The sequence below is a fragment of the Pongo abelii genome, chromosome 19 (assembly GCF_028885655.2).
Source record: "Pongo abelii isolate AG06213 chromosome 19, NHGRI_mPonAbe1-v2.0_pri, whole genome shotgun sequence".
In the NCBI taxonomy this organism is placed as follows: domain Eukaryota; kingdom Metazoa; phylum Chordata; class Mammalia; order Primates; family Hominidae; genus Pongo; species Pongo abelii.
In genome coordinates this window covers 54,445,293-54,465,741 of record NC_072004.2, presented here as the reverse complement: position 1 = coordinate 54,465,741, position 20,449 = coordinate 54,445,293, and the positions used below count along the sequence as shown (strand labels likewise).

At 39.6% G+C, this 20,449-nt stretch overlaps 1 protein-coding gene and 1 pseudogene across 12 annotated transcripts in view; both read right to left on the bottom strand.

Annotated features, from left to right (window-relative positions):
• Nucleotides 1-20,449, bottom strand: part of BCAS3 (BCAS3 microtubule associated cell migration factor) — a 703,083-nt gene that overhangs the window by 558,314 nt on the left and 124,320 nt on the right. For all 12 annotated transcript variants that reach the window (XM_024234727.3, XM_024234725.3, XM_024234724.3 and 9 more), the window contains one exon: nucleotides 15,768-15,840. In XM_024234727.3, coding sequence (XP_024090495.1) covers nucleotides 15,768-15,840 — 73 coding nt within the window. The remainder of the gene's footprint in view (nucleotides 1-15,767; nucleotides 15,841-20,449) is intronic.
• On the bottom strand, nucleotides 9,122-14,571 carry LOC129051390 (keratin, type I cytoskeletal 18-like; annotated as a pseudogene).

The window sequence follows — 20,449 nt, the reverse complement described above, 5'->3', positions numbered from 1 at the left end:
CAAACAAAAACCTGGCATAGTCATAAAAGAAGAATCTCTGTGTGAAAAAAAGCACAAGATGGAAGACTGCCTTCTCTCACAGTTTGACAATATTAACGCACCATTGGCTTTCATTCTCCATGTAGTGAATTACATACAATTCACATTTCTCAAACACCATGACTATTTTTGGAGATGACGAAACTTCCTAGAACATAAAACCAGTTCAGTGACTGACCTAACTCTAAAGAGAATTAACTTCTCTTATTCTACATCCATTTTCAATTCTCTCCCTTTCTCTCTCCATTTTGTTTTGTTTGTAAGAGACAGAGTCTCACTCTGTTACCCAGGCTAGATCGCAGTGGTACAATCACAACTCACCGCAGCCTTGAACTCCTGGGCTCAAGTGATATTCCTACCTCAGCCTCCCAAAATCTTGGGATTACAGGCATGAGCCACTTTGCGGGGCCTCAATCCTCTCTATAAAGTCATCTTTTGAAAAATGTTAAATTTTTTTCCCCTTTGCTTCCCTTGTATCTGCACCATTCCCCTCACCCTTTTTTCAACGTTTCTGGGACTCATGATTCCCTTGCTGTAAAATCAAACAACAACTTAGGACTAAATAAAAACTAAAATCAAGGGTGCTCCAAAACACAGGGAAACGTGGCAAACTACAGATTAAAGAGTTGTGACAGTACTACCACATCTACCCGCTAACTAGGCATATATAAACAAAGCAAAACTTTTTGTTTTAATACAAATATGGTTACTATGGTTCATGTATCTACTGCTGTATGACAAACCACTAGAAACCATACTGGCTCAAGTGAATAATCACTTTATTTCTCAGATTTTGTGAATTACATGGGTTGTTCTTCTGATGTTCTCTCCTGGGCTCATTCATATAGCTATTTTCTACTCCTGAGTCGGCTGCAAGTTGAGAGAGTAAGGATGGTTGCGTCTCTTTCTCCATGTGGTATTTCACCCTCATATGTAATGACTATGGCGGTTTCACAGAGCAAATCCCAATATAAAAACATTTATCAAGCTTGCATTTCTGGTGTGTCTACTGACATGTTATTGGTTAAAGCAAGTCTCACAAAGAAGCTCAGATTCAAGTGAGAGGGGACACCGCAAGAACATTGATAGGTCTGACCTGGAAGTGTAATTCCTTAAAAGGGACTTCTGCAATAATTGGAAACTGTACATTTCAAAGTAGTTTGATACAATATTCTTTGACTAGAGACTGTTGTTTTGACTAAACTGGCAATAGTGTCTCTGCCTGAAATTATACATAGAAATATTACTTCTTAACTTATATTTATTGAAAACTGTGTTTTGTTCAAAAACCATTATGCCAAAAAAAAAGTGTATGTAAAGTAGTATAGGTATAGCTTTTCAAGAGCTTACGTGAGGTAAGTCTGTAGCAATTGCAGGTAAACAATATTATAAATGAGAAATTCACACTCAAAATGGCCAAATAACAGGGAGATATGAATGAAGAGGTAACTGAATTAAGGATTGAAAATGAAGAACAACTTGTAAAAATCCAAATTAATGCCAAAATGACACACCACTGCATATTTATTAAAATAGCTAAAATAAAAAAGACTTAATAAAATAGACTGACAATGTCAAGTGTTTCTCAAGCGGCAGAAAAACTGGAAATTTCATACACTACTTGTAGATGTAAAATTGTACAACCAGGTTGAAAAACATGCATCTAACATGTGATCTAACCATTCTACTTGTAGGTATCTGCTCAAGAGAAAAGGAAGTATGTATGTCTATGCAGACTTGAATACAATGTTCATAGCAGCATTATTTGTAAAAGCCAAAACCAAACAACCAAAATATCCATCAACAGGTGACAGCATAATCATACTCTAGTAAACTAATCCAATATAATATTTCACAATAAAAATGAATGTACTACTTTGGCAGGCCAAAGCAGGTGGATCACATGAGCTCAGGAGTTCAAGACCAGCCTGGGCAACATAGTGAAACCCTGTTTCTACAAAAAACACAAAAATTAGCGAGGCACAGTGGGGCGCACCTATAGTCCCTGCTCCTCAGTGGGAGGATTGTTTGGGCCCAGGAGGCAGAGGGTGCAGTGAGCTGAGATTGCACCACAGTACTCCAGCCTGGGTGACAGAGGGAGACTCTGTCACAAAAAAAAAAAAAAAAAAAAAAACTATTGATACATGCAATATTATGGCTGAATCTCAAAATAAATACACTGAGTAACCAAAGCTAGACAAAAACAGATACATACTATATGATTCCACTTATATAAAACTTTAGAAAACGCAAACTATAGTAACAGAAAGTAGAACATTGGTTATCTTGAAGAAAAGAGCTGGGAGGGGCCGAAGGAAGAATTACAAAGAGACATGAGGAAACTTTGGGGAATAAGATGTTCATTGTCTTGTTTGTAGAAAGAGTTTCAAAGGTATATACACATCAAACACATAAAATTATACACTTTATAGTTCATTGAATTTCAATTATACAATAATTAAATGTATGTATGTATGTATGACCCAACACACTAAAGTCTTTCCTGCTACAATTATGATTCTCAATGAGAAATAATGTCAGTACATCAAAGAGGTTGTATTATGGCCAGGTGTGGTGGCGCATGCCTGTAATCCCAGCGCTTTGGAAGGCTGAGGCAGGTGGATCATCTGAGGTCAGGAGTTCAAGACCATCCTGGCCAACATGGCGAAACCCCATCTCTACTAAAAATACAAATATTAGCCAGGCATGGTGGCAAGCACCTGTAATTCCAGCTACTTGAGAGGCTGAGGCAGGAGAATCACTTGAACCCGGGAGGCGGAGGTTGCAGTGAGCCGAGTTCGTGCCACTGCCCTCCAGCCTGGGCGACAAGAGCAAAACTCCGTCTCAAAAAAAAAGGAAGTTTTATTAATAAATAAAATTCATACCATTTTACTTTTTTGTACTATAATTTAACAGCAACTGAATACAAAGTACATTAGACCAACTGAATGTAGAAAACCAGGAGAAATCATGTTTTTCATGGCTCAGTTTAACCATGTCCTCTGGTTTGAAAGTGCTTAAAGAGTGTTACTCCCTGGTCTTTGTCCATTTTGTTCTTTTCTCCATAACTTAACAGTCTCAACTCTTTCTTATACCCCCATTCCATCAGGGCATCTTTGTCTTTTTTAGGTAAAATCTTTTACTTTTTAAATTTTTTTAATTAGCATTAAAACAACTTTTAAACGTTTTAATTTTGTATTCAAATTATTGTTCTGAAAACAATGTTGCATACATTTCCACCAAGCCTATTTCTATCCATTTTAGTGTGAAATTTTGTAGAATGAAGTGTACTGCCCCTCCAAATACACACTGCATTCTCTATATCTTGTTCCTTGCCTTGGGAGACTGACCCATATCCTATGAATTGCATCAGTGGGCTCGCTGGACCTTCAGAATCCAGCCCCTAGTTTCTGACTGGGTTGACCCCATAGGAAGCCTCTGGAGAAATAAGATGCCCCACCGTCGGCCAGGCACGGTGGCTCACGCCTGTAATCACAGAACTTCGGGAGGCCAAGGCGGGCAGATCACAAGGTCAGGAGATCAAGACCATCCTGGCCACTAAAAATACAAAAAATTAGCCGGGTGTGGTGGCGGGTGCCTGTAGTCCCAGCTACTCGGGAGGCTGAGGCAGAAGAATGGCATGAACCCGGGAGGCAGAGCTTGCAGTGAGCCGAGATCGTGCCACTGCACTCCAGCCTGGGCAACAGAGCGAGACTCTGCCTCAGAAAAAAAAAAAGAAAAGAAAAAAAGATGTCCCACTTTCAGGTTACTGAAGATAGGCTAAATCCATCCACCAGAGGCTACAGTTCCTGTTGCTAACCCTCTTCATGTCGCTTTCTCTGCAGGCTTTACTAAGGGTTATCTCCTCTTGCTTAGAAATGATAATAAACCAGGCACGGTGGCTCACGCCTGTAGTCCTAGCTATTAAAGGAGGTTGAGGTGTGAGGACTGTTTGATTCCATGAGTTTGAGGCTATAGTGAGCTAGGATCAAGCCATTGCCTTCAGTCTGGGTTACAGAGTGAGACCCTGTCTCAGAAAGAGAGGGAGGAAGAAAGGAAGGGGAGGGGGAGAATAGGAGGGAAGAGAAGGGGAGGGGAAGGGAGGAAGGATAATGAGTCTCAGCTCCCACATGTGTTATTTTATTTAAACTCTCTTTGAATCACCCAATTTGAGTATGCTATCTGTTTCCAGCAAGGGCCCTAACAGCACAGATTTTCAGGAATACATATATCAAACAGCAAGTAAGGCAATTCTGTAAGAAATTAAACCAGCATTCCTTTGGTTTGGTCACCTGCAAATAACAATTTTGGTAAGCCATTTGAGATCTGTACCAATTTCAATATCACAAAAAAATACACAAAGTCTGAAATATAATCTCACACAGTCTTTAGATGTGTCCATAGTTTAAATATTATAGTTTAAAATAAATATATAAACAACTAGCCCACGGTTACAATTTTACAATATAATATGTATATTCCTTGACACTGACAGACTACTCTTAACCTCCCACTGAGATTTGTTCAGCATGTGTTTTAAAATTGTATTAAGTGTCAGTCAGGTGTGTAATATTCTGGGCCCTTTGCCTTACCACCACACAAAAACTGAAAATTTGCTTTAAGTAATTAAGTGAACTGGGTCCACGAAAAATGTACACAATTAGCATTTATACTAGTGACTCCTGTTTATCAAAGACAATGTTAACATTTTAAGACATATTATAAAAAACATCCCTAAGCCACATGAGAAAGAGTAATTAAATAGAAGTAACAGTAAAGTCATCTTATTTCCCTAAGATTTCCTACATCCATAATCAGATAAACAGACATCACATCTAGCATGCACTGAGGTCTTCGTGGTTCTAAGTTAATACTAAAGTCCAGAGCCCCACAGATCATCTATGTTATTGGATCACCTAGTATGCTAACCCACCCCATTAAAAAGGTCTCTATGCCAGTGCGGCAGCTGTCAACATAAATGGTATAGCAAAGATGTAAAGCTCTTTCTTTGAGCAGTAAAGACAGCCACAGAGCCATGGCAGAGAGCTAGAAGAAAACCCAGGTACCCACAGAAAGCCTGAAAAATGCCAGAGAGATGGGCAAATGAAAGACTTGGTGTCTGGATTTGGTGCCAAGGAACTGCTGGAAGAGCCCATGTCTACAAGCAGCAAAGACTGGGAAAACGGCATAAATCTACTTTGCTGCCTGAGGAGATAATATCGGTCAGACCTCGCAAACACAACTGACAAAAATCAGTCAAAATTGAAAACATCAGGTATCATATAGAAGGGCTCTGGGATTTTTCATGACAAAAAGAAGAGTCACATACCGATTATCCCAAGCAATATGCTTCTACTTCTAATTATTTAATAACATAGCCCTTATTTACATTAGACAAACATTGAAATAAAGTCACTGCAGTACCACTTCAGGATGGTGACACTGCGCTTCACCTCCACCTAATAACTGCAGCTTTAGGCAACTGGTTTCCACATACCACTCCATGGACTTCTGCCAATCCAAGATGACGCTTTTGCCAGTTTGTAATAATGAGAGGAAAATATTAATATTGTGAATTAACTGTATTCTATTTAATAAACAGTCAATTTTGAAATTAAGTCATTCCTCCTATTTAGCTATTAAGATTACTTTGCTTTTCTCAGCTGGGCGCAACGGCTCACGTCTGTAATCCCAGCATTTTGGGAGGCCAAGGCGGGTGGATCACTTGAGCCCAGGAGTTCAAGACCAGCCTGGCCAACATGGGGAAAGCCTATCTCTACTAAAATTACAAAAATTAGCAGGGCATAGTGGCGCATGTCTGTAGTCCTAGCTACTCGGGAGGCTGTGGCAGAAGAATTTCTTGAACCCAGGACATGGAGGTTGCACTGAGCCAAGATCACACCGCTGCACTCCAGCCTGGGTGACAGAGTGAGACTCTGTCTCAAAAAAATATATATATTTTGCTTTTCTCAAAGTAAATTCAAAGTAGTAACTGATAGTCAATTACAATTTTTTCATATGTCCTTGCTTGACAAAAGACTAATTTTTCTGATTCTTAAAATCCAGTCTTGGAAACAATGGCCATAGAAAGCCTATATAACAAGAGATAAGGGATTCCTAACCAATAGAGATGAAGAAATTTTCGCTCACTCTTACAAGAATTTTTTCCCACCACACTGATGCGTGATGGGAGCCTCTGGACAAACACTTAACCTCTTTTCTTCATCTACAACACAAGGCGGTTAAATGACATGATCTACAAGGTTCTTTCCACTTCCAATAGCCTATGATTCTCTCTACATAAAGGTCATATTTTCACATAATGTGTGTAATGTGATCATAATATATTGGATTAAACATTCTTCAAGATCTGCAGTCAGCTCAATGTTACTCATTTGCTATTACTCATAGTAGCCAACAAGATCCTAACCATAAATAGCTACATTCTGGGAACTGTTTAGCATATAACACACAATAAACTTTAGTTTCCTCCCTCTCTCACATTCTTACACAAGACACTGCCTTAGTTTCTGGATCAGTGGCACAATAAACATTATCTATTTCCAAGAGCTTAAATGACCTATCTGGAATTATTATGGTATGATCGCTCAAAACACAACAAAACAAAACACTAGAATACCTAAATAAATGGCATTTTAATGACTGTCATCAATGCAGTAAGAGGGAGTATGTTAAATTTTGGGCTGGGGCAATGTATTTATTACTAAAGGATAAAATATGAACAACTGGGATTATTTGGTGAGAGCTAATTATACAAATTGGGTCATTTTTGTCTTACCCAACTAAATCAGAGTTGAGGGGCCAGTGGGGGAAAGCACTTGGGGCACATAGCACCTGCTCCAAAAATTAGCCGTAAAGCCCAGCTGCTGAAACTGCCTGCTAGAACCCTAAGATCAGTTATAACTAGTAACTGCTGAAACGAACTGGCATGACTCCACCATTGTCACTCTAGCGCCAATGAGCTTTCTTCTAAAACAATACGTTGCATTTCTCTAATTTCCCAAGCTTTTCTTTGTTCTTCAGACATAACAAAACCACCCCAAACTGTGTATGTGGCCCCAAATTGCAATTCTGTTTTATGTACATTCTCAAATAAAACGTTTTGCATAGAGATTCATCTCTGTATTTTTATTTTGACTTTGATTGACACTCTCCATAGCAATTCCCCTCTTCTTAGAAAAGGCACTATGAATTTATAAAAATGAAAAGCTGGCCGGCTGCGGTGGTGCACGCCTGTAATCCCAGCACCTTGGGGGGCCGAGGCGGGCGGCTCACGAGGTCAGGAGATCGGGACCATCCTGGCCAAAATGGTGAAACCCCCATCTCTACTAAAAATACAAAAATTAGCTGGGTGTGGTGGTGCGCACCTGTAGTCCCAGCTACTAGGGAGGCTGAGGCAGGAGAATCGCTTGAACCTGGGAGATGGAGGTTGCAATGAGCTGAGATCACACCACTGCACTCCAGTCTGGCGACAGAGCAAGACTCCGTCTCAAAAAAAAAAAAAAAAAGAAAAAAAGAAAAGTTATACATCAAAAGAAAATCTTAGTGAATTTTCCCAAGAATAATTTAATAGGCAGTATTAGTTGTGAATATAAGCAACTTGACAAAGTCTAAACTACATGAGTGCTCAATAAAGCATGTGCCAGGGAGATGGAGAGCAACCTGCACATCCCATTCCTCTCCAAATGGAGGGATGTCCTAAGATTTTGTACCCAACTGGCTATGAAAATGTAAATACCCAGGTACAGTACATATGATTCCTTAGATTAAGAGATATTCTCAATCATAAAAAAGTGATACTAAAAAATAAAGGACAAGTGTAACTACTTGTATAGCAAGCTTCCTAAAATTCACTTAGGCAAAATATATATATATTTGAGGGTCTCTTAGATATAGGGCACTGTGCTTAATACCAAGAAAGAAAGATGGGCAAGATAAAGAAAACATTCTCAAGGTACATGTGAAATTGAAGAATGTCTCTAAGCAGACACTTCATGATTACGTGTGGTTTTCTCCATCTCCATTTGATGCAGTCACTATTCTATTTGCTGTCTTGTAACTATGTATTCTCCTACTCTTTCCATTATTTCAGACTTCACTGGTTCCCTGAATGGTTCCTCGTATCACCTATATTTATGCCTATAAACTGAGTCTCATTAACTTAAATTATTTTGGAAGCACTTACATCTTCTGTTCTACATCATCAGTTGCCTGCTGTTTTTTGTTACTTGATTTTAAAAACTGGAAGCAGGTGAAGGAATCTGCCCATTCTTGAAATTACTTTGTATTGGACATAAGTTGACACTGTACTTTTTTTTTCTTTTTTTTTATTATCATACTTTAAGTTCTAGGGTACATGTGCACAACGTGCAGGTTTGTTACATACGTATACACACGCCATGTTGGTGTGCTGCACCCATTAACTCGTCATTTATATTAGGTATATCTCCTAATGCTATTCCTCCCCCCTCCCCCAACCCCATGACAGGCCTTGGTGTGTGATGTTCCCCTTCCTGTGTCTAAGTGTTCTCACTGTTCAATTCCCACCTATGAGTGAGAACATGCAGTGTTTGGTTTTTTGTCCTTGCAACAGTTTGCTGAGAATGATGGTTTCCAGCCTCATCCATGTCCCTACAAAGGACATGAACTCATCCTTTTTTATGGCTGCATAGTATTCCATGGTGTATATGTGCCACATTTTCTTAATCCAGTCTATCATTGATGAACATTTGGGTTGGTTCCAAGTATTTGCTATTGTAAACAGTGCTGCAATAAACATACGTGTGCATGTGTCTTTATAGCAGCATGATTTATAATCCTTTCAGTATATATCCAGTAATGGGATGGCTGGGTCAAATGGTATTTCTAGTTCTAGATCCTTGAGGAATCTAGAAGGCACTGGACTTTTAAATAACAGTGTTCCTGAAATTAGCGACCACAATTTTCTAATACCCATGTCCTTCTCATATTATTGCTATCATGTAAAGGAGACTTCCTTTGAATTCATTAAACAATGTGTTTAAATGAAGAAAAAAAATAAAATAAAATTGGAGAAGTCCTTTTCCACACTGAAAAATTCTAAGTAACTAAATGGTATCCGTCAAATGTACTAAAATAACAAAAGTATCTTTTGCTTATGCAGAAACACTGCATCAAAATATACGCCTAACACAAAGACTCTTAAGAAGCTACTGTTTGCCAGAGCAATCAGGCAAGAGAAAGAAATAAAAGGCATTCAAATAGGAAAAAAGAAAAAAGCCAAATTATCTCTCTTCACTGGCAATATGATTATATACCCAGAAGACCCAAAAGACTCCACCAAAAGGCTTCTAGAACTAATAAACAATTTCAGTAAGTTTCAGGATAAAAAAAATCAAGGTAGAAAAATCAGTAACATTTCTATATACAAATAACATCCAAACTGAGAGCTAAATCAAGAATGCAATCCCATTTGCAATGGGCACACATACACACACAAACACACACACACACACACACACACACAATACCTAGAAATACATCTAACCAATGAGGTTAAAGATATAAGTAGAACTACAAGACAATGCTGGAAGAAAGCAGAGATGATACAAATGGAAAAACATTCTATGCTCATGGATTGGAAGAATAAATATTGTTAAAATGGTCAAACTACCCAAAGCAATCTATAGATTTAATACTATTTCTATCAAACTACCAATGTCACTTTTCACAAAATTAGAAAAACAACTACTCTAAAACTCATATAGAACAAAAAAGAGCCTGAATAACCAAAGCAATCCCGGGCAAAAAGAACAAAGCTGAGGCATAATATTACCTGACTTCAAACTATACTACAAGGCTACAGTAACCAAAACAGCATGGTGCCAGCACAAAAACAGACACAGAGACCAATGGAACAGAAAAGAGAACCCAGAAATAAAGCTGCATATATCTACAACCACCTAATCTTCAACAAAGTTGACAATGACAAGCAATGGGGAAAGGACTCCCTAAACTATAAAAATCCTAGAAGAAAACCTAGGAAATACCATTCTGGACACTGGCCTTGGCAAAGTCCTCAAAAGCAACTGCAACAAAAACAAAATCGACAACTGGGAACTAATTAAAGAGCTCCTGCACAGCAAAAGAGACTATCAACAGAGCAAACAATCTACAGACCTTTGTTGGATGCACAGTTTGTGAATATCTGTAGTGAATATTTTTTGTGAATATTTATAGATTCACAAATATTCACAAACTATGCATCCAACAAATATCTAATATCCAGAATCTATAAGGAATTTAAACAATTCAACAAGCAAAAAACAACGCCATTAAAAAGTGGGCAAAAGACATTAACAGACACTTCTCAAAAGAAGACATACAAAGATTAGCCAGGCAAGGTGGCACACACCTGTAGTCCTAGGTACTCTGGCAGGGATAAACAAATTGCTTAACTGCTCCTAACATAATCTCCTACTTTTTTTTTTTTTTTTTAAGAAATCTTTGTTACCTCTGAAAATACTGGTCAGAAAAGTGTAAATATATAAATCTGAGGTTAGGGCACTCTTAATACAGTCTATAGACGGAATATACCTGTGTATGTATGGAGGAATGCCCTCCATAATGACAAACAGTATGGTTACTGAAAAGAACATAGCTTGAGGGTCAAGCAAAAGCCTGGGTCCGTGACTAACTGTGTGACTGAACCTCTATTAGCTTCTTCATGCATAAAATAAGAATAATACGATTGGGCCAGATGTGGTGGCTCATACTTGTAATTCCAACATTTTGGGAGGCTGGAATGGGAGGATTGCTTGAAGCCAGGAGTTCAAGACCAGCCTGGGTAACATCGTGGGACCTTATCTCTTCAAAAAAAAAAAATTTTTTTTAATTAGCCAAACAGTAGCATGACTTATAGTCCCAGCTACTCAGGAGGCTGAGATGAGAGGATCTCTTGATCCCAGGAGTTCAAGATTATAGTGAGCTATGATTGGACCACTGCACCTGGGCCTGGGTGACAGAGGGAGACTCTGTCTCTAAAATAAATAAATGAACACACAAACTTAATTGTCATAAACTCAACTGTGTGTATGTATTTATGTATGTATCTATGTATCGACTCATGGATTGTTGATAGCACTCAAGTTCCTAGTATACTTTATCTACCTAAAAGCAGAGCAGAGCCCTCCAAAAAAACCTCATTTGTCATAAATCTCCTCCCCTGGAGCGACTTAATCTCTTCTAGGACCACTCCCAAACAGATATTGTTACAAAACTATCACATCTCCTGTCTTTTCTACTAAGGACCACCTTAATTTTCCAAAAAGTCACAAGTGCCCTTTCTTCCGCTCCCATTCTAAGAAGTCATTTGTTCTACAAAATGTGCCCTTCTACAAATTGTGTCCCTCTCCATCCCCATCTCCTACTGAGATGATATATAAGCCACCTTAAGTCACATTTTTTTGCAAACTCCTATATGTACATATGTAATTAAATCTGATTTTTTGTCCTCTTGCTAATCCGCCTTTCGTCAGTTTAAACTGCAGCCCTCTCCCCAAAGAATTTAAGAGAGGAGAGAAAATTATTCCTCCCCAACAGCAGTTACTAAAGAACCTACTCTATTCAACACCACCATATGCTCACCTACTACAAACATTTAGACAAAAACTTAACAACAAGACATATTAGGTCTACATCCATAAAACAACTTATGAAAACAACTTATGAACTTTTTTTTTTTTTTTTGAGACTGGGTCTCACTCTGTCACCCCGGCTGGACTGCAGTGGTGAGATCTGGGCTCACTGCAACCTCTGCCTCCCAGGCTCAAGCAATCCTCCCACCTCAGCCTCACAAGTAGCTGGGACCACAGGCGTGTGCCACCATGCCCAGCTAATTTTTTTGTTTTTTTTTTTTTTTTTTGGTAGAGACAGGGTTTCACCATGTTACCCAGGCTGTTCTTGAACTTCTGAGCTCAAGCGATCCGCCAGCCTTGGCCTCCCAAAGTGCTGGGATTATAGGCGTGAGCCACTGCATCCAGGCCTATTTCACTTTCTGTATCTTTTATATCCTTTCAACAGCAGAAGTTCCATTTGAGTTTTATATAAATTCTAACTCCTTGTTGAGATTATCTATTTGTTGAGTTATTGCTATAACCCTTTCCTTTAATTCTTTATACATAGTTCATTTAGTTCTTAGAACCTATTTATAATAGCTGCTTTAAAATCTTTGTCTGTAAAATTTAACATCTGGAGACAATCACGTAAGATTTCTTTTATCTTTTTTTTTTTTTTTTTTTGACCTCTGAACTTTTTATTGGCCTCCTAGCTCCCCAAAGGGTACGCTGCTTCTGCTGGCTTAATGTCTCAGAACTTTGATGTTGCTGGTCTCAGACACCACTTTGCCATCCACTATCCTGCGGGAGGTGGTCTTCTGGATGGTTTGCCTGGAGTTGCTGCTGTCCAGGGTATCACCAAGACTGAAGTCCTCGCCATCTTCCAGCAGGTGACAGTAGGTGGTGATCTCAGCCTCCAGCTTGACCTTGATGTTCAGCAGGGCCTCTTACTCCTGGGCCTGGCGCTGTCCCTCTGCAGGGTCTGTGCCAGCTCTGACTCTAGGTGCAGCAGGATCCAGTCTGCAGGATCTGCTCCATCTGCAGGGTGTAGTGGGCCTCCACCTCCCTCAGGCTGTTCTCCAAGCTGGCCTTCAGATTTCTCATGCAGTCCAGGTCAATATCCAAGGACTGGACTATACGTCTCAGCTCCATGAGCATCAACTCAGCAGCTCCAACCTCAGCAGACTGCATGGTGACCACTGTGGTGCTCTCCTCAATCTGCTGAGACTAGTACTTGTCCAGCTCCTCTTGGTTCTTCTGAGCCAGATCGTCATATTGGGCCCAGATGTCTGCCATGATCTTGGTGAGATCCTGAGATTTGGGGGCATCTACCTCCACGGTCAACCCAGAGCTGGCAATCTGGGCTTGTAGGCCTTTTACTTCCTCTTCGAGGTTTTTCTTCAGGAAGAGCAGCTCCTCCTTCAGAGCCTTGATCTCTGTCTACAGCTGCAGCTGAGTGACACTGGTGTCATCAGTAACCTTGCAGAGCCCATGGATGTCCCTCTCCACAGACTAGGGCATGGCCAGCTCTGTCTCATACTTGATTTCTAAAGTCATCAGCAGCAACACAGGCATTGTTGATCTGCAGAACGATGCAGGCATTGTCCACAGTATTTGGGAAGATCTGAGCCCTCAGGTCCTCGATGGTCTTGAAGTAATGGCTCCAGTCTCTGACCTGGGGTCCCTTCTTCTCCAGGTGCTCCTGGATTTTGCTCTCCAGCTTCTGGTTTCCGGTCTCCACACTCCTTGCTCTGTCCAGATAGGAGGCCAGGCAATCGTCCAGGCTTTGCATGGTCTCTTTCTCGTTCTGGATGCCTCTCAGTCCTGCCAGACCCCCAGTCATCCCCACAACCAGGCCCCTGGACCCCATGCCACCCCAAAAGTTGGTGGAGCAGGACACGGAGATCCGGGAACCAAGGCCCCCGGTGCCTGCACAGACACTGGCCACACTGCTGACTGGCTGGGTGCCATAGCTGGGGGCCTGCACAGAGCCCAGAGACCGGTAGCTTGGTGGAGAACGTGGAGCAAGTAGTGAAGCTCATGCTGTCCAGCGGGGAGAGCGAGAGGACAGGACTCAGGCTTTTCTGAAGACCAATCAGGCATGATTTCTATTGTCTGCCTTTTTCTTACTGCCACAATTTCCTGTTTCTTGGCATGTGTCATAATTTTATATTTAAAAATAGACATTTTATATAATACAGTATAACATTCTGGATTCTATGAAATCTGTCTTCTTCCACAATTTGCAGTTGCTGATTTCTCTGTTCAGTTTTATTATTTCTTTTATTCTTGCATTACTTTAAAGCCTGACTTTCAGGGTCTGGCCATGTATCTATGTATCTTAGTGGGCAGCCAACCACTCAACAGAGGATTCACTCAAATACCCCAGGTCAACAAAAGTTGTTTTCCTTTGCCAAAGGATCTGCACATCTATTCAGATTTTTCTTCCCCCTGGACCCTTTTTCATGGCTCCTCTGCATATGCATGAAGCCTCAGCTAACCATTATCTTAGGCTGAAAGAGCCAATGGCTCTCAAAGCACACAGGCCATCAAGACAGTAATTTCTGCAGACAATGCTGGCAGGTATATGCAATACCTGCCACTCAGAGATGAGCGAAAATTTTCCAAGCACAGCAGGTAAGGTACTAGTCCTCAAAATCTTTCTCACCCTGGAACACCCTCTATAACCAACAAACCAACCAACCAACCCTGGAAGAGGGAAAGTGTGGAGTGGGACAGGAGCAATTGCAGGCATGAATGCCACAGATTCCCACTGTTGCTGTGCAAAGATTAGCAGTTTCTCAAGCTTAAACACTTTTCAGATTATTATATGCTTTTGGTTGAGTTTCAGAGTACTGTAATAGTTGCTTTCATCTGTTTTGCAGATGGCATTAAATCTAAGTCACAAACTCTTTTTTTTTTTGAGACAGAGTCTCACTGCTGCCCAGGCTGAAGTACAGTGGTGCGCTGCAACCTCTGCCTCCCAGGTTCAAGCAATTCTCGTGCCTCAGCCTTCCGGGTAGTTAGGATTATAGGCACATGCCACCACACTGGGCTAATTTATGTATTTTTAGTAGAGACAGGGTTTCACCTTGTTGGCAAGGCTGGTCTGAATCTCCTGACCTCAAGTGATCTGCCTGCCTCAGCCTCCCAAAGTGCTGGGATTACAGGCGTGAGTCACCATGCCTGGCCCACAAACTCTTACCATTCTTAAATGTATTTATTTCCGTTTCTCTTCCACTACTATATTATAACCTACTCTGGCAGTCCTTCTCATCTGCTGCAATATTTCTCATTCCTTAAGATCTAACCTATGCTGCTCCTTCTCTATGAGACTTTTCCTCATTAATTCATGCACACTGATCTCTCCCTTCTCTGCATTCCTATCACACATCATTATTTCATCATTATTTTGCATGTGTTGTACTTTTTCTTTCCAGCCACATTCATAAGTCTCTGGGGAAAGAAATTAGGCTTTCATGATTTTGTATCCTTATCCTATACCTGGCAAAGTGCTGAGTATACAGTAAATTCTCAAAGGCTTTATGTCTTCTTCAATCGAAAAATTTACACTTGAAGAAATTTGTCTTGTAGCCTATGAAGTCAAACAATACCATTAGGAAACAATAATCAAGACTCCATGACCTAACCATGTTATATTATTAACACATTCTTCCTTTCTCCAACGCCACATGATCTGAAGTGTACATTATTTACTGAAAGCATGGGGCCGAGACTGCTAGTAGCCAACCTAATATCCATTTTGATCATTTTCCGTACTAACAAAACCATAATCATTCCTAGCTTTCCTTACAGCCAGAAGTTCAATTTGAGGGCATGCACTAACTGGAAAGATATTTGTATTTGTTCACAGTATTGTAGTAATAAATAAAAAAGAAAATTCACACAACACCTTTAGAATAGTGTCAGGCGCATGCTATAGCGTCAATAAATGTCATTTACTGTTAGAAACCCTAAATATGTTTTACTTCTTCTTCTCTCTTACGAGAGCTTAGTCTCACGCTTACAAAGATTTTATAACATCAAAGTTCTCCCTCTGGAATAATATAAATTTGTAATAGGTGATGCAAAGAATTTTTAAAATGTCCTTACCCAGAAGATCCAATGCTCTTACAAACACCAAGGAGGGGTCTTTTTTCAGCAAAGTTATCACATTTTTGAGCACCTGACAGGGAGGATAAAATAAATTGTAAGCTTTGAAGAATATTATTGTATAATTCCCACTATTTTAATGCTTTCAAAATACTTGAAAAGGAGAAGTATCCATTATAAGTTGATATAATTTATACAATTGAATAAAAAGAAGAAAAGCTACTATATAAAATCATCATATATTATATATATGTAATCATTTTAAAAATTGAACCAGCGTTTTTTGTTTTTTTTTTTCTGAGACAAAGTCTCCCTCTGTCACCCAGGCTGGAGTGCAGTGGTGTGATCGCAGCTCACTGCAACCTCTGCCTCCCGGGTTCAAACGATTCTCCTGCCTCAGCCTTCTGAGTAGCTGGGACTACAGGCACGTACCACCATGCCCGGCTAACTTTTGTATTTTTAGTAGAGACGGGGTTTCGCCATGTTGGCCAGCCTGGTGTCACACTCCTGACCTCAAGTGATCCACCTGCCTTGACCTCCCAAAGTGCTAGGATTACAGGCAAGAGCCACGATGGCCAGCCTGAACCGGCATTTTTTTTAAGTTTTAATTGGCACCAATTTCAATCTTATACACCTTCCCCATGAGATCAGAAAAGCATCCCATACCCTACGAACTAATTACCTAAAACTAGTATAATATTGATACCAAAACTAAATAAAGGTAGTTCAAGACAAGAAAATTATAAAATTACAGGTCACTCCCATTGATATACATAGTTGCAAAAATCCTAAACAAAATATCAGCAAATTAAATAGCAACATATATGAAAAAAATAAACTCTCATAACCGAATTAGATTTACCTAAACAACAGTAATAGTTTAGCAGTATAAAATCTATTAATGTAATTAATGATATTAATATTTCAGCAGATGCAGAAAAAGCATTCAATTACTTTATACCTAATCATGAGAACAAAAAAAAATAACAAAAGTATCTTTTTTAACCTAATAATGATCATCTACAAAAGATCTACAGCAAATGTCACAGGTAATGGTTCAGAGTATTCCTATTAACAGCAGTAATACACAAGAATATCCGGAGTTGCTGCTCCCATCAAGTCCTAAGTCCACACAATAATAGTAAGTGAACTCAACAATATTACAGGATACAAAACCAATATAATATGAACAAGAAGCAAAAAAAGTAAAGTCAGGAAATATAAATGGTTCTGAATCATATGAAAAGGTGCTCTGTGTCTGCTCACGCCTGTACTCCCAACACTTCGGGAGGCTGAGGCAGGAGGATCACTTGAGACAGGGCAAAACTCTGTATCTACAAAAAATAAAAACAAAAAATTAGTTGGGTATGGTGGCACATGCCTGTAGACCTAGCTACTCAGGAGGCTGAAGTAGGAGGACCCTTTGAGCCCCCAGAGTTGGGGGCTGCAGTGAGCTATAATTGTGCCACTGCATTCCAGCCTGGATGACAGAGCAAGAATCAGTCTCAAAAAAATAAATAAATAAAAAACAAAGAAAGAAGAAAAAATGCTCCACCTCACACATGACAGAAATTCCTTAAAACTATATTGATAATGATATTAAGGAGTTCAGGACAAACCACTCCAAAATATGCCTCTTTGGCATATTGATTATTTTGAGCTAAAGGCATTTGAAAAACAGTAGATGTAAGAAAGACACGCTGACCGGCTCTTTGATTCCTGAAAGGAAGCCCCCAAGTGAAAGATGACCTTCCTACACACCAGGAAGAAACATTTTAATCACCAGAGATGTGAAGGCAAGGATGAAAGAAATCTGTATAAACGAACATTGTTAAACTAGCCCTTATCTTCCCAGATACTTTTCCATAAATGTCATTCTTTGTTCAACCTAGCATGTAATAATTTAGGCCGAAGCCGGGCGCAGTCACTCACGCCTGTAATCCCAGCACTTTGGGAGGCCGTTGCGGGCGGATCACCTGAGGTCAGGAGTTCAAGACCAGCTTGACCAACATGGAGAAACCCTGTCTCTACTAAAAATACAAAAAACTAGCCGGGCGTGGTGGTGCATGCCTGTAATCCCAGCTACTCAGGAGGCTGAGGCAGGAGAATCGCTTAAAGCCGGGAGGCAGAGGTTGTGGTGGGCTGAGATCATGCCATTGCACTCCAGCCTGGGCAACAAGAGTGAAACTCCGTCTCAAAAAAAAAAAAAAACAAAAAAAACTTAATAGTTACTTATGAGAGGGAAAATGAAAAAAATGAAAGATAGAAGAAACTTTTCATTATATACTTTATGCTTTTTCATTTTCAAACCATGTGAATATATAAATTTCCCCCAAAATTTTTCCTTTGTTTTTAAATAAGAAGGCAAATGCCAGAAGAAACAAGTAAACGGTTGTTTCAACTTCTGAGTTAAGATGGTAGACTGAAGACATGAATTTCATTTTATACCTTCAGAAAATTCTAGGAAAAAAATATTAAATTAAATGTACTTAAAAAATATATAACCCCAACAAATTTTGGAAATAGATGACTGATGACTGACTTAGCAATCTTAAAAGTTCAAGGTTGTGCATGGGGGAAAAACCTGACACCCAAATTACTTTATATCACGGAATCTTTAAAAGGCACAATAACTGATAATACCAGGTACTGGATTTGATGGGAGATGAAGCTAAAATAAAGAAGATTAGATTTGATATCAGCTATCTGAAAAACACATCGATGCTAAGACCTTTACCCTGTTAGGCAACTCACCTTCCCCATTCCCAGCACAAGGCTGAAAGGTTACTCTCTAGAGACAGACAGAAGGACACTGGGTAAAGGTGAATGCAAAACACAAAAGTGAAGAAGATTAAATGACAACATTAATACTTAATATTGAAACATCCCTTCATCATCCTTCATGTCGCCTTTCCCATGGGGCTTCCAGGACACTAGCACCAGAACCTTATCCTTTAGGTGGGCACCTGTAAGTCTTTTCTGGGACATGTTAACAAGTCCAAGAGGAAAGACTAAAATATACTATCCATCAGAGGGTTCCAACAAACAAACAACACAACCAAAGCAACTCACAATAAAGTTAAAAGTCGACAAATAGACCAGGCACAGTGGCTCACGCCTGTAATCTCAGCACTTTAGGAGGCCGAGGCAGAGGTCAGGACTTCAAGACCAGCCTGGCCAATGTGGTGAAACCCCATCTCTACTAAAAATACTAAATTAGCCGGATGTCTATAATTCCAGCCACTCGGGAGGCTGAGGCAGGAGAGTCGCTTGAACCCAGGAGGCAGAGTTTGCAGTGAGCCCAGATGGCACCACTGCACTCCGGCCTGGGCAACAAGAGTGAAACTCCATCTCAAAAAAACAAAGTCGACAAGCAGATATGCAGTGTTTTCAATTAGCTTTTCAGTTTGCCACTGACAATCATGTGCAAACAGCCAAGGATTAACAGTCATCTGGAGAGTATCTAATACTACACAGGAAGACCACAATAAAAATTAAAAATTGTCAGTCATTTCCATGACGTAAGAGAAGATACTGCAGACATGGAACAAAATAAGAGTTAAAAAAATAGATACTTGGAGAATAAAAGCTCTTGAAGAATGATAAAAACAAGGGGAGATATATATATATATATATGTATGTATGTGTGTATTTGTATTTATATAAATATATATGTGTGTGTATATATATATATATATATTTTTTTTTTTTGAGACGGAGTCTCACTCTGTTGCACAGGCTGGAGTGCAGTGCTGCGATTTTGGCTCACTGTAACCTCTGCCTCCCAGATTCAAGCGATTCTCCTGCCTCAGTCTCCCAAGTAGCTGGGACTACAGGCACGTGCCACCATGCCTGGCTAATTTTTGTATTTTTAGTAGAGGCTGGTCTCAAACTGACCTCAGGTGATCCGTTTGCCTTGGCCTCCCAAAGTGCTGGGATTACAGGCAGGCATATATTGTTTTTAAACTCAACACAAGAATCAGAGGCAAATTTAAGAAAATTTCCCAGAGAGAAGAGCAAAAACACAAGAGAAGAAAAGAGCATTTTTACACACACACAAGAAATTGAAAAGGATGGGCTCAAACAGTCCAAACAGTCAATATATAGATGACAGGAGTTCCAAAAGAGAGAACAGAGAAAACAGGAGAAAATCACCCATGAAATAATTCAAAAAGTTTCCCCAGAACAAAAAACTATGATTTTATCAGCTTCTTCAGGTTCTAGCACAGTACATGAAACAGACCAATATCAGAGTACATTGTTTCAAGACAGTGATAACACAGAAAAGCTTCTACAAGCTACCAGAGAAGAAACAGATTGTTATAGGATCAGGAATTCAAGTGGTTGCTCCAGGTATTAAATGATATAACTTAACACAAAATCTTTCAGCGAACATCACACAAACTAAATGCTTTTCCTCTGAGGTCAGATATAAAGCAAGAGTGTCCACTCTCACTACTGTTTTTCAATAGAGTACTGGAAGTTCTATCTAGTACAATAAGGCAGCAAACAAAGTAAAAGTCATAGATCAGAAAGGAAAAAATAAAACTCCCTATTTACAGATAACATGATTGGTTACATAAAAATTACAGAGGAATCAACAAAAAAAAATTTTTGAAAACTAGAGTAAGTTAGTTTAGCAAGTCACAGGCTATAAGATCAGCATACAAAAGTATATACTA